Source organism: Alexandromys fortis, unplaced genomic scaffold, assembly GCF_014885135.2.
Source record: "Alexandromys fortis isolate MF-2015 unplaced genomic scaffold, M_Fortis_MF-2015_v1.1 scaffold_8_9099976_23576923, whole genome shotgun sequence".
In the NCBI taxonomy this organism is placed as follows: Eukaryota; Metazoa; Chordata; class Mammalia; order Rodentia; family Cricetidae; genus Alexandromys; species Alexandromys fortis.
The window spans coordinates 2,529,653-2,554,633 of NW_026067899.1; the positions used below are offsets into that span (position 1 = coordinate 2,529,653).

A 24,981-nucleotide genomic window follows, 5' to 3' on the forward strand; every position below is an offset into this window, starting at 1 on the left:
CTGGCAGTCCTGGAACTCACTCTGTAGACCACGCTGGCCTCGAGCTCACAGAGATTCGTCTGCCTCTGGCAATAGATATTTTAAAGATGCATGTCAAGAGGAAACATGAAAGTGTGGCAAGGTCCCTGAATAAAGTTTTAAAAAAGTAAGAAAAGAAAACTACAAAGATTGGAGATTTTAATGGACTACATAAAACTAAAGAATGATGAAAAATAGAAACTCTGTCAGTGATGGATAGACCCAGACGCCAGTGGATAAGTGAGAAGTGTTGGGTTTTTGAAAAAGAAATGATCTAGATTGCACTGATATATTTCTTTCTTTGTTTTTTTTGTTTTTGTTGCTGTTTTTTGTTTTTTTGAGACAGGGTTTCCCTGCAGCTTTGGAGCATATCCTGAAATTCCCAGAGATCCGCCTGCCTCTGCCTTCTGAGTGCTGGGATTAAAGGTGTGCACCACTATGTCCTCACTGCACTGGTAGATTTCAAGCCCATCTGAAATTCTTTGTCGTTTAGGAAACTTCAAATATGAGGCCCTGAATTTTCCAGTTCACCTGTCCACATCTCACATATGGCATCATCGGCTTTCCCATGGCACTGGGCAAAATACTCTCGGCAGGTGCTCAACAAATGTTTCCTACAAGTGTTTATTTATTAGTCTACAACTGTTTGCAACGTTGGATAGACAGTGTGCAACTCATTGCAGACAACTGCATCCACCACGTGCCCAAAGTAGACACCGGCTCAGTAAACAAACATTAGCTCGAGGACTCTGACACAGTGGCAGTTTTAAAAAATTTATTGTGTGTTTATTATTTTTAAAATGTTGGGTTTTCCTCTCCTCCCCACAGAAAGCACAGTCCATTTCCTCTCATTAAAATAAGATGGTTGTTTTAACACTTCTTTCCATTTTTTTATTTATTGTAACAACAGGTTTGTTTCCTGGGTGTGGAGGAAAAAACTTAGAACCATGGTGTTAGGTTATCTTTTCTAATTCTTTTTGTTGTTGTTTTTTCTTTCAAGTCCACCATTAGATGAATTTTCAAAACCGAACCCCAACTTCTAACCTGTAGCCCATCCAAGAAGACGTCCCTGCAGCACAGATCCCTCTTCCTTACTTCATTTGGAATGCTTTGCTGAGAGAGAGAGGAGGATGGGGGGTTCCCAATAATATTTGACATTCTTACATTAATCCAGAGTTTCTAAATATATCTAAGGTTGCATATGTGTCCTACTTTGGTTTCTGTCGCTGTGATGAACACCAGGACCAAAGGCAACTTGGGGAGGAAAAGAATGTATTACCTCTTAGAGGTCAGAGTCCCTCATGGAGGGAGGAACTCAAGGCAGAAACCTGGAGGCAAGGACTGAAGCAGAGACCATGGAGGAATTCTGCTTACTGGCTTGTTATCCTAGGTTGTTTAACTACCTTTCTTATACAGACCCCCAGCCCATGGAAGATACTGTCAGTGGTGGGCTGGACCCTCCCACATCCCCCAGCAAAGAAGAAAATGACCCCCACAGACATGCCCACAGTTCAAGCTGGAGGCAATTCTTCAACTGAGATTCTGTCTTCTCACACATGTCTAGGTCTGTGTCTAGTTGGCAAAAACTAGCTATGATAATATGCTTCTTGTCATTTTTGCTGTGGATTAAGACAAATTTATTGAAGCGGATACTGCAGTATATACTTGTAGCCTTAGCTCTTTCAGTCTGAGTCAGGAGAATTCAGTTCAAGAGTTCAAGGCCGGCTGGGGGAAAATATCTATAAAGCGAAGAAAGAAACAAACAACACACTTTTTCTTGGAGATTGAACTCAGGACCCTGAACAATGAAGAGTGAGTATAAGATTTGGGGGATTTCCCCTCCCCTCCCCCAGTGTGATGCATTTGTATTTTAGCTTAATCAACAAACTTTAGGATGAGTCAGAGTAGCTAACAACCCCCGGACTGGAAGCTGGTTTGATATACTTTCTCCTTTAATTTTTAGCGTGCTTTGTTAAGCCACGCGGTGTCGGTTTGTTGCACTTTGTATCGGCAAACATTGTATAATCCTGGCATCCTTGGAGGGCAGCTCACAGTGCACTTTATGGGAGGGGAACACGCTGTTCTGAAGTTGGTTATGATCTTTTAATATCAGATAAAATTGATTCATTATGAGAATCTTGTAGTTCTAGTTCTTTGTTGTGTATGAACTGAGAGTCTTTCGACTTCGGTGAACTGGTGAACTGACAGACGGGGCGGGGAGGGGGGGACATTTCTATTGCTGGAGAGGTCAGAGAAGGTGTACCTCAGTATCAGTCCAGGACCTTGGGTCTGCTAGGTACGGGCTCTACTCCCGAGCCTCATCCAAGCCACTAACCAAACCTATTATGCACAAACTATGGAATAATATTTTGTTGAAAAAAATTCATATATTTTATTATTATGTATTTATCCTCATCATATTATTATTTTCTATGTATGGCTGTTTTGCCTGCATGTCTGTCCATGTACATGTGTGCCTGGTGCCTGTGGAGGTCACGAGGATGTCAGGTCCCCTGGGGTTGAAGTGATTGATTGTTTGTATTGTGAATCAAACCCAAGTCCTCTTGAAGAGCAGCCAGTAAGTACTCTTTAACCATGGAGTCAGCTCTCCATCCCCTTCTAGAACAATCTTTATAAAGAATGTGGAAGCCTGAATCTTCAAGCAGGTCTTTGTGAGTTGCACAGGGCGGGTAGAACAAACCTACTCATACTTGAAATGGGTGCTCTTCAGAATTCAACGTGCTAAGAGTCATTTGTCCAATTGAGGCAGCACGTTGAGACGGGAGAGCAGGCGTCCCGAGAACTCCAATCTGTGTATATGGTTGAACAAAGAAAAGGGCCAAAAGGTAGGCTAAGTCTGTGTGGAAGAAACTGGGCTAACATTGAACTTCCCTTTGGTAAGAAGGAAGAAGACTCAGTACATCTCATTTTCTTGGTATTTGTTATGCTTCATAATAGATGTATGCCAATTTAGGGGGGGGGAAATTAAGCGTACCCCTATATTTTGATCTAAAGGAAATGTGGCTTCCTTGAGGCACCTGAAGCCCCAGTGGCTGCCCCGCGATCATCTCTGTCCTTCCCTGTGGTAGATGAGGTCATCTCCTCACTCCCATTTTGTTTTTCCCCATTTTAGCTTTAGCTGTATCAGGCAGCGTTATTTAGAGGCCCAGAACAGTTAGAATGGCTATTCACTATAACACTATCTGTTAGATTGCCATTCGGGCTCGGTAGATAGAGCAGCAGCTATATGCATCCTGGAGACGCTGAGAGCCCGACATATAGCTGTTCATTCCGCAAGGCCAGATGCTTCAGTGATCCAAATTTATCCTGAAGGCCTGGGGGATTGCTGCAGAGTCCTTAGACCTGCATTGGACGATGCACAGCTGGGTTCTGGTGGCGGCGAAAGATGGAAGCAGCAGTGGCAGCGAGAAGGTAGAAGCTCTCACCAGCAAGGAGCGAAGTGGGCAAGGAAAAACATCACTCCCTTGCCCTCTTTATACATTGGGTACCTACTGATGGGAAAAGCTCTCTTAACTAATCACCTTTAAGAAGTAGAACCTAGTTAAGGCGTGGCTACCCGGAGCTTAGGAAGAAAAACTGGGACGGACCAGGTGCTCACTCTCTCTGGGTGATTCCTGCAGGACACAGCGGAACTCAGACTTCCCATTCTTGTGGTGTGAGTTTCCCCTTATAACAATTAAAAATATAATGGTTTATCTTTAAGCTGGCTTGGTTATTTCCCGAATCGAGTGAATAGTTACAACCTACTCTTGGAAAGGGTCCACCAACTTCAATTAATCCTTCCCAGAAATATCCTTACGGTCAATGCCAGATCAATCAAGTTGACAGTCAAGGTTAACGGTAACAATCATACATTTATCTATGAACAATATAATATTTGGTACTTAAGATTTTGATATTTTATAAATGAAGTCAAGCTGACTTTATTTTTCTATAACTGGTTTCTTTGGATTTTTTTAATTTTCATTTTTTATTTTATTGATTTATTGATTTTTGTGTTTTTGTGATAAGGTCTCACTATGTACCTCTGACTATCCTGAAACTCCCCCTATAGACCAGGCTGGTCTTGAACTCACAGAGATCCATCTGCCTCTCTCTGCTTTCCTAGTGCTGGGATTAAAGGTGTGGGATTAAAGTCTTTTCAAAGACTTTTTTTTTTAAATTTAAATTTCTTTGTATGTTTGGGGCAGGGCTGTATCATTCGGGCATAGGACACTCTGGAGCTGGATTTCCAGGCAACTGCAAGCTACCCACCCAGTGTGGGTACTGAGAACTGAACTTGCGTCCTCTAGAATGGCCTTGCCTTCTCTTAACCACTGAGCCATCTCCGTTGCCCCCCTCTCCTCCTTGCTTGAGCTGGCTCTGTGTTGCCCAGGCTGACTGCACAGTCTTGAGCTCAAGAGACCATCCTTTATCAGCTTCCTAATTCACTGTCACCTCTCACTTGTTCTTTTTAACCAGCATCCTGTTTGTGAGCATTCTGATCTTTGTATAGTGTCTCTCTGTGACTATTCAGATTCTTTGGATTTGTCTTTGTTGTTTGTGTTTGGCTTGGTTTTGAGACGGGTAACCTTGCTTGTCCTGGAACTCTTTGTAGACCTGAATGGCGTGGGTCTGGAATTAATGACCTGGGACTACTATGCCCAGTTCCACTCTTTTGTTGATGACATCTGGGTGGTTTTCAGTTTGGGCTACTGCAAACAACTATGCAGAGCACATCCTTATCTCCTGGTGCACAGGAGCAAGGATTCCTGTGGTATCTATTTGGAACGGAATTGCCAAGTCATCCCAAGTCATCCGATCTTCAACTTTACTGGGTACTAATCTATGGACTCAAAAGGGCCAGTAGCGCCAGATTGAGTCAATTAAAGCCCAGGATGCTCAATTAAATTCAAATATCAGATAATCATTTTTTCCTTTTCTTTTTGTCCTCCCTGCCCCGCCTCCCCCCAAGACAGGGTTTCTCTGTGTAGCTTTGGAGCCTGTCCTAGAACTTGCTCTGTAGACCAGGCTGCCTTGAACACAACAGAGGTCCGCCTGCCTTTGCCTCCCAAGTGCTGGGATTAAAAGGCGTGAGCCACCACCACCTGGCCATAATTCTTAATGTAAGCATGGTTCATGCAAAATTTTTATTTAATAAATAAAATAAAACTAACTTTTCTTTTTTTCATTACTGGTTTCTTTTTTTTTTTTTTTTTTTTTTGAGACAATGTCTCTCTACATAGTTCTAGCTGTCCTGTCCTGGAACTCACTGTGTAGACCAGGCTGACTGGAACTCCCAGAGAGCTGCGTGCCTCTGCCTCCCGAGTGCTTTGCAACGTCCCCTGCTTTGCAACCCTGAAGAGGTCAGTGAACTTTATCAAACCACAAATGAGGGGAGGGGCAGTAAAACACTTCTCTTCCTTCCTCTGCTTGATGGACAACCCAGATGATTGTAAGGTTAGCCCAGGGGGTTCAAGGGCTTGCTAACCCGTTGTGCATGTAAAGCATTGGCTCAACACGTGCACACCACTCACTGTTTGCCAGGCTGGCGTCAGATTCTGGAAATGTAACTGTACACATGGCAGACCCGGTCCTTGTCTTTACTTAGTTTTAGGCACCGTGAAGGAATGGAAGACAGAAGATGACCGTGATGAATTTGCTAAGCCATCAGTGGTCTGCCAGGCTGATGCTTAGTAACCAGCTCTGATTGGGGAGAGGAAGTGGGTTTGTGGCTTTTGTTTAATTTGCAGGTGGGAATAGCCCCACCGTAGCTGATTTAAAACTGCAGCTCTGACTGCAACGCAAATGGAAGCGAACAATCAGTGCTCAGGGAGACGGGAACTGGCTCCTCCATCCCACGGAACGAAATACTTACACAGGACAGTTTCATCCAATTTGGCTCATTTGTTGCTAGCTTGGGGAAAGGGGTTCGGATGGCACAGGAATTCTTTTTTTCGTTTGAATTGAGAAGGAATCAACTATTAAGAGGTATAAAATGTGCTTTTTAACATCCATACTATTGGATCCTTTTAAGATAACTTCATTTCTAAATACAACTAGAAAAGAGTCACTCTAAAGGTGAGGGCTCAGGTCTCCACCTGCTCTGTCTGGCCTTCCCTCAGGAGACCCCGGGAGACCTCTCCTGCTTTGCTCCTTCACCCCCTTATTGAGCCTCATCACTCATTCATTCCACAAAATTGACAGAACCCTTGGCCTGGTCTAGATGCTGCTCTAGAGGCTTCAGGGCTCAGCCAACTAAGCGCCCAGCGCACAGGGCCTTCTTTTCTCTCTTCCCCCTTCTGCCCTGGAAGGGTCCACGTTCCTCTCCCTTGCTCTGCCGCCGTCCATGCTCACAAGCCTGCTTCCTCTCCAGGGATACTTCAGTCTCTTTCCACCGCCAGTGGCAGATGTGCCCTTCAGTTCACATTTGGGTTTGCCTGACATTTCCCTATCTATCTATCTATCTATCTATCTATCTATCTATCTATCTATATCTATCTATTACTGTAGTCATCCATTTTATTTATTTCTTTGCTTATTACCGTAATCGCCCATTTATTTATTGCTGTAGCCATCCATCAGACTTTTTTTTTTTTGAATTTCTACATATTAACAAATGTGTAAGGTACATGTATGGCGAACTTACCTATTTGGCATATTATTTTAAAGAATTATTTTAAATTATCATACATACACACATATACACATACATTTCAAGACAGATCCTCTTTTTTTTAAACTTTATTTCATGTACATTGGTATAACGATGTCAGATTCTCTGGAACTGGAGTTACAGACAGCTGCGAGCTGCCATGTGTGTGTTGGGAATTGAACCCGGTCCTCTGGAAGAGCAGTCAGTGCTCCTAACCACTGAGCCATCTCGCCAGCTCCCCAGATCCTCTTTTTTTTAAAGGTTTGTTTATTTTATGTATATGAGCGCTCTGTCTGCATGTATGACTTTATGCCAGAAGGCATCAGATCCCACTATAGATGGTTGTGAGCCACAAATGTGGTCGCTGGGAATTGAACTCGGGATCACTGTAAGAATAGCCAGTGCTCTTAACTGCTGAGTTATCTCTAGTCACCTCAAGATAGATTCTTGAATATATGTGAACTTCCTCCTGCTTCAGTTTACCCAGGAGTTGGGGATATAATTGTATATGCTGTATACAGTTTACAAAACTACCGTATAAATTACTTAAGTCATTTAAGGAACTTTTCCTGAATATAAAAATATATAATTTTGGGACTGGAGAGGTGGCTCTGCATTTAAGAGCATGGCAGAGGACTCTGGTTCAATCCCCAGCAACTACATGGTGGCTCACAACCCGACTGTAACCACAGTTTCAGGAGATCAGGTAACCTCACACAGACAAAATACCAATGCACATAGTGACAGCTAGCATCCACAGCAGACAGGTAGTTAGTTGTGGATAGGACTGAAAGCCATTCACCTGGTTACCTAGGAGACAGAATGCTAATGTATTTCCCCTAAGTTAAGTTTTGGTATAAAGACTGGAGAATAAACGAGAGAAATTCTTCAGGATGTGAACTCAGGATTTCATGAGGGATCTCTGGGAATCTCCCTCCCGATAAAGACGTGTGAGCTGTGTCTTTATTCCCGCGCCTCCATGCCGGTCCAGAGAGATAGTTTATGTTGGGGTCTGGTATGCTGGGGTCTGGTCTGGAGAAATAATTGAGGTCTGGGCTAGCATCATACCCCGACAACTACAGAGTTCTTACCTCTACCAATGCTCAGACCAAAGGGCAATCCTATTTCTATGAATCCTCAGATTGAATGCTGTCTCTACGAAACCTCAGACTGCATCTCAGACTGAATCCTGTCTCCACTTCCCAAGTGCTGGGATCACCTTTATTTGAGTTCTGTTTCTTTTTTTACACAAATTCAGTAATCTCACGTAGCCCAAGGTGGCCTTGAATTTACAGAGGTTGTCTGCCACTGTCTCCCCAGTGCTGAATTAAAGGTGTGTGCCACCACTGTCTGGCCTCTATGGCAAACTAGTGACTTAGCTCTGTACTCTGATCTTTTTTGGTTCTTCGAGACAGGATTTGGAGCATTCCTGGAACTAGCTCTTCTAGACCAGGCTGGCCTTGAACTCACAGAGATCTGCCTGCCTCTGCCTCCTCAGTGCTGGGATTAAAGGCATGCACTGCCAGGCTCTGCACTCTGATCTCCAGGCAAGCTTTATGTTAGATTACAAACAAAATATCCTATCAACCTTTTATTTACTCTTTTATTTACTTTTATTTACATAGTATGGCAATTCTGTCATTATCCTTTGGTAGCTTTTGAAGGCATGAATGTAGATGATGCTTAGCATTCCATTTTTAAACGAAGCTCGTTTTCCTGATTAGTTCCTTATTACTGGAAGAGGCTTCTTTAGAAGCTGGTGAATGTTACCTTCATCACAAGCTACAATAAGGTAAGAACGGAATATGTAATTGTCCTTCTAGGCAACAGTCACAAGCAAAATATCACTGTTGTAACATGTTTATGTGTCTGCTGTGTTCCGCTAGTCACCATGAAAAAACATGCACACTGCCTAAGACTCAGTTCAGTTGGTACTTAAAGCAATCCTCCTGTCTCAAACTTTCAAGTCCTGGGATTCAAGATGTGAGCCACCTTGCCTGTCTGTGGCTTTTTTTTTTTTTTTTTTTCATTTTATGAGGAACTGAACTCTGAACTATAGTCCTGGAATTGGTAGGAGTTGCCCAGTGAGTCTAACCTCGTTATAGATGGGAAAGTTGAAATAAGTATTTCTTTTAACTTGCTGACATTAATGTCAGGTTTCTTAACTTCCTTCCTGTTCTATCTATATGATACAATCTGCAGACTAAGCTTAGTCTTAACACAGAAAGAGGGGCTGAAGCAGAGTACTTGCCTAGCACGTCTGAAGCACTAGGCTTGATCCCCATACCAAAGACCAAACAACCAGAAAGAGGGTACAGTTATTTACACGTCATAGAAGGACATAGGCATGTAATCAAGAATGTGGATGGCGTAGGTCCACACAAAGATTCATACATGAATGTTCATGGAAGTATTAAAGCGAAAATGGGAAATGCAAATGCCCATCAGCAGTTAAAGGGATAGAGTGGGATAGATCCATACAAGAAAATGCAACCCTGTGGCTATTGAAATAATTGTGTTGAGAGAAACCAGACAGGAAAACACCGCATCTAAAATTCAAGAAAATTCAAATTACTTCAGAGGACAGAAAGTAGATCCATGGTTCCCAGGGGTCAGGGAGGAACCTCCTCCAATGGACAGGTAGATGAGACCCGGGAGGGCAATAGATAGATATTCACCATCGATTGTGCAGGGGGCTGTATGCACGCTACAGTATGAGCCAGAGACAGTCCATTCTACTGAATATACAGGGGGCTTCAGAGCTGTGTGCACACTACAGTGTGAGCCAGAGACATGCCATTTGCAGCGAGTCCATTCTACTTCAATAAAGTTGTGCAGCTCTTAGGTTTCAAAAGCAGAATGCGACGAAAAATGGCAGAATCTGAAGCCCAGAACAGTGCAATGACTTCTGGAGATAACTGACAAGCCCGGCTCTATTCTAGGATGATAGTTTATCAGAAGAGAACATTACTATGAGAAATGCAAAGTCATAAAAATAAAAAATAGAAATGACATTTTTGTCCCCCGGTAATCATGTCATTTCCTTATGCCCGCACAGTTGCTCTAGAGCGCAATCTTTTTAGTGTTCTATTCAGTCTGGTTGTTTAAAGAGAGCAATAACCTTGCTGTATTTTTCCTGGACTACTAGACTGTTCTTTTATGAACAAGATGGCCAATCGCTGGTGTGTGTACGTGGGTGTGTAGAAAGCTACGCTCTATCTATAAATTTTAGCAAATGCTCTAATTTGTTCTGTGAATTTGTCGTCAATACTCAACGGCAGCAGTAGAAACTGGAAATTTCTAGAAACCATACCTTCTTCAAGATGAACACTATAGTCCCCCCCCCCTTAATGTGAATTCAGTAGTCAAAATTTCCTATATAGATTTTCTACTTCTGTGAAAACAAAGAACAGCTTCCACCACTCACATGGGCTACCTACCCCCACCGGGAGAATTTTCTAAATTCCTTTGGTAGCTTGTTTTTAAGGAAAGTTTTATTTTCTGAGGTCTTTTATTCCGTAACGACCCGTTCTGCGGAAGGGTAAGCTCACACTGTTTTTTTTTTTTTTTTTTTTTTTTTTTCTCTCCTGAGGGGCAAGAGGCAACTCTCAACTTTTCAGTTCCATTTTGAGACTCCCTAGCCGGGCGAGAGAGAGGAAGGAGAGCGAGTGAGAGCAGAGGCGTCTCGGGCAGGCTGGGTGTGGGGCGCGCGTCGGAGCAGGCGCGCCGCGGCGAGGGGGGGGGGGGGGGGCAGGTGGCAGCGGGGGCGCGCCTCCCTCCGGCCGGCCCCGCGCACGCGACTCGCCACCCCGCGCCGCGGGCCCCCGCGCCTCCCTCTGCGCGCTCGCGCCCTCCCTCCCCGCCCTCGCCCCGCCCGGGCAGAGCCCTCTCCCCTCCCCCCTGCCGGCCCCGCGGCCGCCGCCGCCGCCGCCGCCACCGCGACCGGAGGCGCTGGAGCCTCGCGATAGTGTTTGCATTGGCGGCGCGTGACGCCGCCGCCGCCGCCGCCGCCGCCCGTAACTGATGCAGAGGTTACCCCGTCGCCTGAGCCGCCACCCACCGCCCGCCGCTGCCCGGGCGACGCCGGGGCCCGACGCACTGCAGAGGTGCCGGCAGGTTCCGCCCGCGGAAGTGGCCTCGGCCGGCGCGGTCCGCGCTCCGCCCGCGCTCCGGCTCCGGCCCCGCGGCCCCGGCCCCGCGCCTCCCCTCAGCGCTGCCCTCCCCGCCTGCCCTCCGCCCGGCGCGCTCCCCCGGCGGCGCGGCGCTCCCCTCCCAGCCCTCGCGCCCGCGCTCGCCCTCAGCGCGGCCCCCGCCATGACGGAGGCGGGTGCCGGTGCCGCCGCCGTCGCAGGGGGGAGTCGGGCTCCCAGAAAGTAGCTTGATGAGTGTCCAAAGTAGCAGTGGAAGTTTGGAGGGGCCGCCATCTTGGTCCCGGCTCTCCACGTCTCCAACCCCGGGCTCGGCAGCGGCGGCCAGGTCCCTGCTGAATCACACGCCGCCATCCGGGAGGCCCAGGGAAGGTAAGCGCCGCCGCGCCCTCCCGCGGGCTCCCTCGGCCCGCGCCGACCCCGGCCTGGGGTGGGGGGTGGCGGTTGGCGGGCGGGAGGCCTGCCCTCGCTCCCGGAGCCTCCCGGCCTCGGGGTTCGGGTGGGCTTGCCCTCGCGGTGCAGCCTTGGCGCGCGAGCCCCCTCCCCTAGCCCGCACTCCTCCCATAGAGGCGGTCCCCTGCGCGGCGAGCCGGGCTGCCCCGGGACCGGGAGGATGCCCCTCGCCCGACGCCGGAATGCTCTGGGGCTGACTCGGATCCCCAGCGCGGCCCCTAGAGCGATCCCCAACGGCAGGGCGACTCGTGGACAAGGCTGCCCGAGCCACCCCTCCAGATGGTGGCAACTTTCCTTCCTTCGCCATCGGCTCCTGCGCGTTTGTGCGTTATGGCTCGCGGGTGCAAGAAGGCTCGCGGTCTTCTCTGCCAGGGGTTGTGGGTTTGTTTTGGGGGGAAATTCCTGCGTGAAGGTTTCTGCAAAACACGCACGGAGATCGGTTACAATTGTTTTCTAAGTTTTCTGGCTTCTTGCATGCAAGTGTTCTGCCACCAGATGTAGCAGTCACACAGCTAGTAAGGCACCTAGAGCTTTTGACTAAAATGTGAACTTGGCTGCATTTAACTCTAAGTCTACTACATGAAATGGGATTTGGGAGAACACTCATTTACCAGGGAAGAATAAATGTGCATCGGATCTATTTTCATGCGCTTTTGTCTGGAAAATGCGTAGCCGTATGCGTTAGCTGTTGGTAAATGGGTTGTTCGCTCCCACTTGTCTTACACAAGGAGGTTATCGGCACCTTTAAAAAAGAAAGAAGAAAACGTTTGGAAGTCCAGCAGCCTAGTGAATTTCGTAAAGAAATTCAGAGCTTCGATTTATGGAGGAGTCGACAGGATTCGTGTATTTTGAAAATATATCTATGTTTTGTATCTAGTGCCTAGATAATTGCTAATCAAGTGTTTGATGCCCGGTTCCAGTGGTTCAGGCGTAGCATTCTTTGTCATTTTGTTCCCGTGAGCATGTGTGAAAGTGACAATAGGCTCAAAGATTGACATGAATATGCTCCGGAAAATTCATGGGAAGGTTTGATTTATGGCATCCATTAAGCACGCCGACTACATTGACAGACATTTTCCCCTTTCGTCTCACCCCACACTGATTTTTCATTAATAGAAGATAAAAGCTTATTTATTGAATGACTAAAATTTAATACATGAGTTTTTCTTTCTGCGCTTGAAAATTTGTACGATGTTTATGTAAATGTATAAAGTTGAATATTTGTAAGTAGATGGTTTTAAGTGGCATTTGGAAACAGGGCACGTAGGGCTTGTACCATACCTCCACTCTGTAGTTTCATTAAAATGCCTAATGATAGCAGGAGCTTTGAAAGACCGTCTTGATTTCTAAAGTACTACTACATCACTGTAATAATTATTCATTTCCCACGTGTTTATTGAGCCATTACTATGAGCCAGGACCTGTATTGGTTAATCTGCTGAGGGCATGGTGTTGGTTTAACAGTTGACATCTGTTATCAGTACTAGGAATTTGGCAGCCACCAAATTCAGATGGCGTTTCAGAGGAAGGTCAGATCTAGCCAGACTTCTCATCCATCCTGTGGTTGGACTTAAGTAGCTCAAACTTCCAAATAACCAGCGCCCCCACCCCAGCACAGCAGTTTAATTTAGGAGGGAGGATCAGTTAATACTTGAAATCATAGGCTATGGTTTTGTGAAAACACCACATTTTCCTTCCTTCTCTCCTTCCCTTTCTGTGGGACCTTCATAAAGTGGGCGAGTGCGCTGCCACAGGGTTACACCCCAGCCCTCAAAACTAGAAGGTCATTGTGGGATTTTTTTTTTTAACTAACCAATCCCCTCCCCCCCAATCCATTTCAAGACTTGGCACCATATTCTTAGATTTTACCAACTTCAGCAGGAATTGTCTCTAGGATGCCCCGGGAATCAAGATGGAGACCGTTGTTGTGATGTCCCCGGTTTTGTTAGGAAGCGTTGGTCCCTTTTTGCAGGTATATATGTTAACTTTGTGCATAAACTGGTTGTTTGAGAACTTTTGACTCCCAAGTGAGGACTAGTAAGAAATGGTGATGGATCTTAATTCAAAATATTGAGCGAATGTATTAAATAGCACAAACTTTGTTTCTTGAAAATCTGAACCAAATTAACCTTCAGTCATGGAAAAGTGTGAAGTTCAAAAGATGTTAGGTACTGTATGTTTGTGAACTTTTTGTCAGTGATTTAATTTTTAAATTTCTATTTCGTGCATATGACATGTCTGTGTTGTGTATAAACTATGCATGCTTAGTGCCAGAGGAGGTCAGCAGAGGGTGTGGGGTCCCCTGGAACTGGATGACTGATGGTTGCACTCTGCCCTTGTGGCCCTGCTCTACAAGAGCGCAAGTGCCCTTAGCCGCCAAGCTGCATCTTGAGCTCCTGGTGAGCTTCTTTTCAGCAAATAAAACTTTGAAAGTGGTTAAAGATATGTCATACGTGTCTGTAAAAGTTATTTTGAAGTTTTGACAGATTTGACTCCAAAAGTCTAAAAAAGGTAATCTGATTATCTTTAATGTTATATATTTGGCTTCCTTTCTACCTTTATTGCTGTAATTCCCATGGTTATATTTATATAGTATTATTTGATTTAAAGGCAATATGGATAAGTTTAGGAATAAGTTAGCTCTTGAGGAGTTTTGTGATAGATGTTGGATAGGCTGTTTTCTTTGCTCTGAGTCCCAGAATTTTTTCTTTAGTAATTTGGAAGGTTGCTCATAGGTGCTTAGCAGGGTTCCTGTTGTATCTTTTGAACTTGTGCTCCCAAGTGAGGACTATGGGACTCCAACCCATACTGTTTTTATAATACTGATACTAAGGGGTGGGGAGGTAAGAAATTAAGATTTTACTTGGGCATGGTGGCACACACCATGGCAGCAGAGACAAGAGATCTTGGAGTCTACACAGTGGATTCTAGAAGAGCTAACAACAAATGAAAAGGGGAAAAAAGAAGGGGGACTTGGTTACAAGTAAAGGTCAGTGTGTTGAAATCTAGTGTCTTACCAGCTAAATAAGCAGATTTTAATTTTATTCCTTGTGTTTTGCATGTTAACATATGATAACTTTTTGAATTCATTATTGCTGAGAATCAAAGATTGATTATTCAGAGTAACTTTTCTTTCCTCATCCATCTCGCTAGTTATGAGTAACTTTATCTTTTGTGAATAGTGGGAGTATTAGTGATAGGCAGCATCACAGAGAAGCTAGGTTGCTACTTTCAGACAAGCTTTCGTGTTTAAAGACTGCAGTCCAAAGACGAATACAGTGTTTAACTTCAGGTGCTTGAGTGCCTGTAGGGAGATGTTAAGGATTCGGTGTGGACTTGGAACTCCTTGAGATCACTAGCTAGAGGACAGGTTTGTTGATGTTTTAGGGTCCAGCTCAGGAGTCAGCATATGTGCCATTTTTACACATTAGCAGAGCCAGAGAAAAGACAACCCAGGATAGAGGGTTGGAAAGCTGAGAGATGCTACACTTTTACAGACTTTGGTCTCAGCACCTCTTTATTCTGTTAAACATTACTAAGGATCCCAAAGATTCTTTTTATGTTAATGTTTGCTGTATTAAAACTGATAATTTTGAAACTTCATTAATTTTAAATGTAATTAGTCAGTTACACGTTAAGTAAAATTTTTTGTGAAAAAATAGTTATAAAGTGAAAAAATTCGTATAGCTAGTGGTATTATTTTATGTTTTCATAGGATTTTTTGGCTCCCTGGAAGAACAGCTGGATTCTGCTTCTGCTTTGTGTCTGTTGGATATGTTCTGATTGAGGTATATGAAGTCTGTCTTTCCAGAGTGACTGACCATTCTCTGATGCTACACCAAAATCTGCAAGGGACAGACTACTGGCACGGTGGACGTGCTCTGTACTCTAAAAGTGGCTGTGAGGATCTACAGAAAGTCAGTGGACCATATATTCAGGCTCGTGAAGACTAGAGTGGGTTACACATGGGAGGCATATATTTCGAAAACATTAATAGAATATAGATTCATTCTCCTGGTTTAGAGAGCAGAGCTAATTCAGCAGGTGAATGAGTTTAGTGTAAATTTTGGAGAAGAACCTTAGACCATGTAGCTGCTCTGCTGCCAAGCTTGTCTAACAGTGGGAAGAAGTATTTAACTCTGAGGAATTTAATGCCAACTGCAGAGACATTTTGTGTGTGCAGGGGAGGGCGGTGAGGGAGATGCAAGATAAATTCAGTAGATTCTTAGATTGGGTGCTCTTGGATTTAACAACTTAGGATTCCATCTAGTTTAAAAATAGGAACATTCTGACGTTCTCTTTCTTTAAGAATCCCTAAATATAGTTAAATTGTACTTATATCTATGAATGTTTTGGATGTTCTCAAGTCAGTAATATTAAACTGTTGTTGGTTTTTATTCTTCTACATTTTGCTCTGATTTTCCTCTGAGGGCTTTTCTGGAGTTGATAGGATCAGTCTTGTTGAAATGTTGCTAAGTTCCCTGTAAATATAATGAGTCCTGACAACACTTAGAGAGCTGAGTTCTGTTAATGGTACAGCTTGGTTGAGTGTAATACACTGAGCGCAGGATTTTAGAGTACTTTGGGGGGCCCGTTTCCAATTTTGAAAGAGAAATTATCAATATAGTCTAGTCTTTTGTTTGTAATTGCTTATATGATTTTAGAAGTAATATGCTTCAGTTTTTTAATGTTTTTGAATGTATAGCCAGAAATGAGGAAAATGTTTAAATTGATCTTTCTTGAATTTAAACAATGCACATTAAATATAACCTGGATATAAAATAAAATCAAGAATTTTAGTTTTATATTCTGAGGGTTGTACTTGTAATATTATTGCTTATAGCAATTCATTTTTCAACCTTATATGGATCATAATCTCTTCTGTATCTTGAATTTTTAGGTGTTGGTAAGTTAGGCATTAATTCTTGTTTGTAGCTGTCTGTGTAAATGTTTGATAATTGAAAAGGTGGGGGCAGGCATACACACACCTATGTGTACAGAGCCAGGGTGTCCAGTTTTTCAGTTAGAGCTTTCAGGATACCTAGCTTGTTATTTGGATTCTGGGAGCTAAACTTTGGTCCCAAGTCATAGCCAGTGCTGTTGGCCTGTTGCCATCTCCTCAGGTTTTCTCCTCACCTTGCTGAGGGCAGTGTAGTAAATGGAATGCCTCCTCTAGCTTGAGACTTCCAAATACTTTAGATTTATAACATGAAAATTTAGTAGTGGTGTATTTTTTGTTTGTTTGTTTGTGGATTTTGGTTTGTTTTGAGACAGGGTCTCATGTAGCCCGTACTGGCCCCAAAAGTAGCTGTGTAGCCCAGGATGGGCGTTGACCAGGAATGGCATGCTGCCATTTCTGGCTGGATTGATGGTGTTGTAAGTGGGAGAAGCAGTGTGGTATAGATGAGGTGACTGACATACAGTCTAGTATTTGCTGATAATTAACTGTGGCTTTGGACAAGTTGCTTATCTTGGTGCTTCAGTTTCATTAAATACGGATCACAGTGCTGCAGGGTACTGGGGATGCCATCTAGTACATATCTTTCATTTTTCAGTTGTGGGAATGCAGATCATTTGTCTAGGCTTTCACTGTAAGAGAGTTGAGACCAAAATTCAGATTTCTTACTTTTAGGTTTGTGGTTTCTTAGATTTTGCAACAGCTTTTTAAATATAAAACTGGGGTAGTGCAGTCTGTAGTAGTGCAGTACTTGGTTGTGGGGATTAGAGGCACTGATATGTCTCTTCAAAAAATTCAAAAAATACACATGCAGTCTCACTAGTGGGACCCTGTCTTAAGTAAAAGCAAAAACCTCCAAAGATAAAGGTGTGGGCTAAGAGTTCAAGGCCAGGCTGAGCCACGCAGCAGCGAGTTCCTTAGCTCCTTAGCGTGGTGTGGAGGGGCATTGTTAATAGATCCTTACTATTTAAGACTGCTAGCACTTCAAGTAGTATGCAATGTAATCTTGTTCTTAAAAATGGTCTATGTTAAAAACACTTCAGAATATGCTAAAAGTTATGTGAGTAAATATGTAAGGAAGACAGTGAGTTGGTTGCACTGGAGTACATCTCAGCTGTACCCTGGGTCTGTCTCCAGGTCAGAGGGTGGCATGAGTAATAATAAAACAATTAAAGTTTGAGTCTGCCTCATAACGTAGGTCTGTTAAATTACTCTAGTTTTACAGGTACAGCATTGAAGCGGAAAAGTAACGGCATGTGCCCAACCTCACCTTGTTGGAGCTGCTGGCTGCATTCCTGCCGCCCCAGCTCCTGGTTGCCTGGCTAGCTTATGCCCCAAAATAACAACACACAAACTGTATTCTTTTAAACACTGCTTGGCCCATTAGCTCTAGCTTCTTACTGGCTAATTCTCGCACCTGGACTAGCCCATTTCTAATAATGTGTATAGCACTCCAAGGTGTGCTTACAGGGAAGATTCTAGCCTCCATCCATCCTGGGTCGGAGCTTCATCGTGTCTCCCCAGAGAGGAGAGCTCACTTCCTCTTCCTCCCAGCATTCTGTTCTGTTTACTTCACCCACCTGTGTTTTAACCTATGAGGCCAAGCAGTTTCTTTATTAATTAACCAATTACCTTCCTCCATCATCACCTGGGTAACAGTGGCAGACTGGGATTTGAAGTGAGGCTTTGGGTTATAATCGGTAGGCATAGTGGCTGAAAAGTGGAAATTTGGTTTTGAGTAATTCCGTTGGTTCCTCCCCCTCCCGTGTTTTAATTACAAGGCCATCTTTTTGAGATCTGTTCAGTTTACAGATAAACCTTCATTAATTTTTTTGGCATGACTTTTATACATGCATGATCTTACATGCCATTTTTTAAAAGTAAATTTAGAGCCTTCGTGGAAAATGTTAGAAATACATTAATGGAAAATCTCTCTGTGTTTAGTAATCTAATTTGGAATTCAATTTATCTTAATTTTTTTTTTTTTTTTTCTTTATAAACCCACTAAGGCTATAGCAGATAAACATTTGAACAAAGCATTTTCCTTGGAAAGAGGAGCAGTCCCCTTGTGAAGGCTGTGTAAATTGGTGGCTGAGGTTCTGGACAAAGCTGTAATGCTTCGTGGCAGATCTTTTGACTTTTATTAATATTCAGTATGGACAGAGAAAAGCTTGACATTCAGTCTGTGCCATTTATGCAGTAATTAAACAACCTCATAGCTTTAATTCTAATATTACTTGGCAAATTATTGCCAAAATGCTTTGGCAAATCTAATAAGAGACAGAGAGGTTGAGTGGGTTGATAGAAATTGAAAGCCTGGGGTAGAAGTATCTATTGAACAAATCCAAGTGGTAGGTTAATTTTGAATTCAGTCTTCCCAATGTAGCTTCATCATTAGGTCTAATATTTGACTTTCAAGAAGGCCAATTATTCTTGTACTTAAATAAATGTTACAGTCTTCAGATTCATTACAAAGACAAATAGTTTTCTTAAATGACTTATAATGTTTGTTTCTTATCATCTTACATGGTTTTATACAGATTTCTAAATCTGTACCTTTCCTATAATTAGCTGAAGAAAACACCAAGCTTCCTTTATCTTTACATTCTGAAGCCTTGTCTGAGAAGCACTGGTATTAAGTGCAATTTCATGGTTTCCTACAGTGTGTGTGCTTCCCTTTTGATGATAAATGTAGTGCCACTGGAGAAGGTCAGAGAGGTTTGTGTGAAGCTAATAATAACCATCCTGTCTTAGGAGACCAAAGGCATGTGCGTTTTTGTTTTCTCATGAACAGTGCTTATCCCTTAAAGTACTTTTTTTCCTTCTGTAAAAAAAAGTGTTTTGGTAAACGTCACTGTAATTGGTCAAGTTTGTGTACTTTTAATATGTTTTAATTTACTTAGAGATACCAGTGCTTTTCAGGGTTCTGGATCTTGGTAAACCATCACTCATTTACTTGGGACAGTCACAGGAAGTGTACTGTTAACATCCCTGTTTACAGATGAGGAGGTCTTTTCAGAGATTTTGAGCGGGGAAGAGCGGACCTCACTCTGTCCTAGTTACACAGAGAGAGAGGCTCAGCAGCGCTGAATCTCAAACTGGACTACATGGAACGAAGTACATGGTCTTAATGGTCACATGTCAGACAGTGCTACTTCTTTCAGCAGATATACTAGAATAGACAACTGTTCTTCCCAAGCTAGTGTCAGTCATTATGCTTTTAGAGGTTTGTTTTGTTTAAGACATGGTCTCATCTTGTAATTGCTGCCTGGCCTGGAAGCTGCTACTTAGATGAGTCTGGCCTTGAACTCAGAGAGGTCTGCCTGCATCTACTTCCAGAGTCCTGGGATTAAAGATGTGTGCCTCTTAGTTATGTTTTATTTTGGAAGCTGGCTTTGACTTTGAATCCTTTGTGATTTAGTATTTAAGTGCTAAGATCATAAGCATATGCCACAATCCTAGCTTCGTCCTTTTTGTTTTTTTGTTACTTGTTTTCACAATGTAATAGCTTTATTCATGGGGCTGGGAATTGTGTGGAGGAGTGTAGAATGATTGTAGAAGCAACTAGATTCAAGAGCTCAGATATTATCTGTGGGCTCTCTGTTACCATTTCTGGATTTTTCTAGCTTCTTGCTTCTGGAATCCCAGGCATTTACCTGTAGCTTAGCAACCACAAATGAAAGACAGCTTTTCCTTTGTAATGTCCACATGCCACATTTTGGTTAAAGCATATCTGTTTGAATTGCCTATTCCTTAACCCTCTTAGGACCTTGGAAGGTTAAGAAAGCTGTCACCGCCTTTCTCTTGAGAGCACTGAGTACAGTGAGGTACAATTCCTGAGAAAGAGATATAAAACAACTAATATAGGGGTTTATTTGGTTATATCTTTTTAAAAATCTTAATTGTTATTTGTGGCTATTAAAGGCAGTGATATGACAGGATAAATTTAATTTCTTTTTTTTTTTTAGGAGACTGAATTTAAATCACTAGTGGGATTTTGGAAAATTGCCAATTCTTCATTGTCTTTTAGCTTCTGTGCCAGCACAGCATGAGATGGACCTGTGTTTATAAGCTAGGGTAGGGGCTTCGTACATCGTAGAATACCAAGTTTACGTATGCCTTGCACTTAAGATTGTCCAGGTATATAGTTTAGCTTATCGGTGCTCTGCTAGAGTTGCTCCACGCATTTCTTACTCTGTTTTAGACTCCATTTTATAATTTTAAAGGCTAATAAATGCCAACATACTGCAAACTCCCAGTCCCTCCTGCTCTTCCCAGTATTTCTGCTTGATAGCGTCATAGTCATACGCCATATGATCAAGGACAAGCCACAAGTATATACAACCCCTTTAGATTTTGTTGCCTCGTCCTCTATGTAACTGCTGTGATGTTTGTATGCGACTCAAATGGCACAGGTGTATATTTCTTAGTATATGCCTTATATTAAGTGTTATATGATTATATATACCTTTTGAACATTGACACTATGTGTAAAAAGTATTTTCATGTAGAAAGTTAAGATAATGATTTTAAACTTGTACTTGTGTTGAATTTGGGTACCAGTTAAGGTTTTAGCACATATCGTTTCTTTTTTTTTTTTTTTTTTTTCGTTTTTAATGATTCTTTGTGTGCATTGGTGTTTTGCTTGCATGTGTATCTATATGAAGGTGTCAGATCCCCTGGAACTAGAGTCACAGACAGTTGTGAGCTGCCATGTGGGTGCTGGGACTCGAACCCAGGTCCTCTGTAATAGCACCAGTGCTCTTAACAACTGAGCTATCGCCAGTCCTACTGTAATTTCTTAATTTAGCTAATTTATAGATTTCCTCTGCTCCCCTTCCCTTTAGGCAGGGTCTTTAGTAGTCTAGTCTGGCCTCCAATTCATGGTCCTCATGCCTCAGCCTCTCAAGTATTAGAATACAGGTATGTATGTGCCAGTCTAGCAGTTCCTGTAGTCGTTTGTTTGTTTGGTTTTTCGAGACAGGGTTTTTCTGTGGAGCTTTGGAGCCTATCCTGGTAGACCAGGCTGTCCTTGAACTCAGAGTGCTGGGATTAAAGGCGGTGTGCCACCAATGCCCAGCTAGTTTTTTGTTTTAATGGACGAGAATTGATTATATTTGAAACATGGTTATGTCATTTATTATCAAACTGTAGAGCAATAATCCTTAAACACAGTGACAGCATTCTGTCTGTCTTTCTTTCTAGGTTTTTCAAGACAGGATTTGTCTGTGTAGCAGTTCTGGCTGTCCTGGAACTCAATCTGTAGACCAGGCCTTTAACTCACAGAGATCTGCTTGCCTCTGCCTCCCGAGTGTTGGGATTAAAGGTGTGCACCACCACAGCCTTTCGAGAATTGGTACTTTTAAGCAAATTAGAATTTAGACACATGAAGAAATTTGAACCCAGTATTCTAAGCTAGCCGGGAGGCCGGGAAGCATCAAGTGGCCTCTTTTCTCCTACAGTATCAGTGTATATTTTTTTGTTTCTCTTTTTTATCAGACAGCTTTCACTAATTTTGATTCACTTGGCTTCCCTCCTCTCATCTGGCCTCTGTGACCAGGCTGCTCTTTGTGGATCCTGCAGACTTTATACTGCAGAGCCTGCTCTGAGGGACCTCATCATGACCTTGGATCTCTCTTGCTTTTCTGCTTTGAGATTTGGAATGAGTTCTGCCTCTGGACATCAGGAAATCCTGGAGAGGTGTGTTCTAGAAGAGATTTAGAGGGAGGAGTGTGTGCATTCTGGAGGACGACTTTTGGGAGTTTTTCCTTGTTTCCTGTTGAAATATGAAGCGGCGGGGCTGCGTCCCCAACACCCCGGCCGCTTGGCTAGCTCATGCCCGAAATAACAACACACAAACTGTATTCATTTAAGAACTGCTTGGCCCATGAACTCTAACCCTTACAGGCTAATTCTCTTACCTGGACTAGCCCATTTCTAATAATGCGTGTAAGCACCCTAAGGTGCGCTTACCGGGAAGATTCTAGCCTCCGTCCATCCTGGGAGAGTGGAGCATGGTGTCTGTGCTCCAGCCCTCTGGAAGCAGAGCAGAGTCTGACCTCACTTCCTCTTCCGCCCAGCATCCTATTCTGTTTATTCCACCCACCTATGTTCTAAGCTATGAGGCCAAGCAGTTGGTTTATTATAATTAACCAATTACCTTCCTCCATCAGTTTCCCATCTTGTGGAGGGATGGTCCTTCTTGCTTCTGTGCAAGTGCTCAGTGAACTCTAGGCTAGTTGACCCCTCAGCTTCTGGGCACTTCTGTCACTGATTCCATTTTGTTCTGAAGTGCTGACATTACAGATACGCATCACTGAATCTGACTTCTTCTGTGAGTCCCAGAATTTGAACATAGATTGTTAGGCTTGTAATACGCACCTTTATCTGCAATTGGTTTTCAGACAGGAGCCTAGTTCTGAGACAAAGATGCAGCAGAGTCAGTCCTGTCCTTGTGGAACTTGTGTGCACCTTGTGAGGAAGACTGACTTGCAAAATCCTTAGAAGGTGGGCTGAATAATCTGAGTTAACAATTTTGACTTACGTTGTAAACATGAATTAGTAATTGTGGTGTATATTATAGCAAGCTGTTAAATTTGTCTATCATTTGGTTGTTTGAAGTAAACTGAAGCAAAAGAGATGAGTAGGATGTTGGCCTGAGTATTACTTAGAATAGTTAGCACTGCTGGAGACTGCTGGAAGCTGGGGACTGAGGAAGCACAGCCCCTTTACATTAGAGTAAGGCAGGTTAAGTGCTGTAAAGCAGAGTGGGAAGGAAGGTAATTGACTGGGTGGCTCCCCTTGTTCTCTTGTTGCTCCTTCCTCGTTTTTTCCCTTTTAAACATTTTGTCCCCAATCTGTGCCTTTGTTTTGTTTTTAGTTAGTTAGTTTGTTTGTTGTTTATTCTCTCTGCCTGCCAGCCCTATCCTTGCTCCTGCCTCACTACTAGCCATTCGGTCCTTTATTAGACCTTCAGGAGTTTTAGACAGGCAAAGAACCACAGCTTCACAAATGTTAATCAAATGCAGCATAAACAAAAGTAACACACCTTAAAATAATTTTCCATAATAGGTTTCTCTGTGTAGCCCTGGCTATTATAGAACTCACTCTGTAGATCATACTGGCCTCAACTCAGAGAGATCCACCTGCCTCCGCCTCCTGAGTGTTGGGATTAAAGACTAATTGTCATTTTTTTGTTCTGGTTTCTTCCATTTTCATTGTGTGTTGTGTGTATGAATGTGAATGTATTCTTGCATGTATGTGGGAGTACATGGGGAGGCCGAAGTTGATGGGAATCATTCTCTTCCACCTTACCTATTAGAAATCTCTCAATAAAACCTACATAGCTGATAATAATAGCCAGCTTGCTCTGGGAATCCCCTGTCTCTAGAAGTCTTCCAAGAGTGGAATTACAGGTTAGCCACTGAGGATCTGATTCCAGTCCTCATGCTTGCATGGTGACCACCTCCCACCGTCCTCATGTTTGCATGCTGATCTCCTTCAGCACCTTAACTATTGGTGGTGTCCCTTTCAGAGGATATTTGTGTGGAACAGAGGATGCAGCTTCCGTGCTAGGTCACTCATCCAGTATTTTGGAGGCCTTGGATTTGATTTTGAGTGTACATATGTAAATATGTGTGTTTACGTGCGTGCGCATGTGTGTAGGAATTCTTATATTTTGGAGAATTCTAAAACATTTATTCTTTGACAGTTTCATATTTGACAGTTTTGTATTTGGAGTATATCCTCTCAATCCTCTCTTATTCCTTTTCTCTCCATCTAAAATGTCATTTAATTTTTTTGCTTTTTAAAATTTATTTTATATATTTAAATATTTATATGGGTGCATGCTCGAACCAGCATACCTGTGAACGTCAAAGGATAGCTTGTAGGAATAGACAGGTTCTTTACTTATACTCATGTGGGTTCCCATGGTTAAATTCAGGTTATCAGGCTTGGTGGCAAAGCACCTTAACCTGCTGAACCATGAAATATTTTCCCCCCAATTTGTGCCTTTGCTTTGTTTTTGGCTTGTTTGTTTTTTGATATTTCAAGATAGGGTTTCTCTGTGTAACAATCTTAGCTGTCCTGGAACTAGCTCTTGTAGATTAGGCTGGCCTCAAACTCACAGAGATCCACCTGCCTTAAAGGGGTGCTTCCCATGTAGATTAGATTCATGTATATCTCTCTTAGGGTCCTCATTGTTGTATAGGTTCTTTGGGATTATGAATTGTAGGCTGGTTTTCTTTGCTTTATGTTTAAAGACATTTTTCTAAACTTATAAAACGTTTCCTATCATTTTAATATAGTCATTTGTAGCTGTAAAATTCTTCAGTGATTTGATTCATGTAACACATTCTGTTATGTCTCTTTGTTTTTATTCATCTGTTTTCTCTGATTTCTTTTGCCTCATTGGTTGTTTAAGAGTATGTTAATTTCCAGCGGACTGTGAATTCCCCAAAGTGCTTTTTGTAACTGATTTCTAATTTAATTCTACTGTGGTTGTGGAACATTTTTTGTATACTTGCAGCTTGTTGGTGTTTGTTTATAGAATATATGGTCTTTTGAGAGTGTTTGTCCTGGTTGTATTGTCAGCTTGATAAGAGCTAGGGTCATTTGAGAAAAGGAAACTTGAGTTGAGAAAATGCCTCCTTAAGATTGCCTGTAGACAAGACAAGAGTATTGTCTTGATTGCTGTAGAAGGGCCCAGCTCACTGTGGGCACTGTTGTTCCTCGGCAGGTCGTCCTGG

The 24,981-nt window shown here is 43.0% G+C and overlaps 1 protein-coding gene across 3 annotated transcripts in view; it reads left to right on the forward strand.

Annotated features, from left to right (window-relative positions):
* The first annotated feature begins 10,701 nt into the window (after nucleotides 1–10,701).
* The window catches only part of Tlk1 (tousled like kinase 1), a 106,670-nt gene continuing 92,390 nt past the window's right edge, over nucleotides 10,702–24,981 (forward strand). Inside the window, exon 1 of one of the 3 annotated variants that reach the window (XM_050122046.1) lies at nucleotides 10,702–11,193. In XM_050122046.1, the coding sequence (XP_049978003.1) occupies nucleotides 11,055–11,193 (139 nt within the window). In that variant the 5' untranslated portion in view covers nucleotides 10,702–11,054. The remainder of the gene's footprint in view (nucleotides 11,194–24,981) is intronic. The other 2 variants (XM_050122041.1, XM_050122055.1) reach the window with 2 other exon arrangements.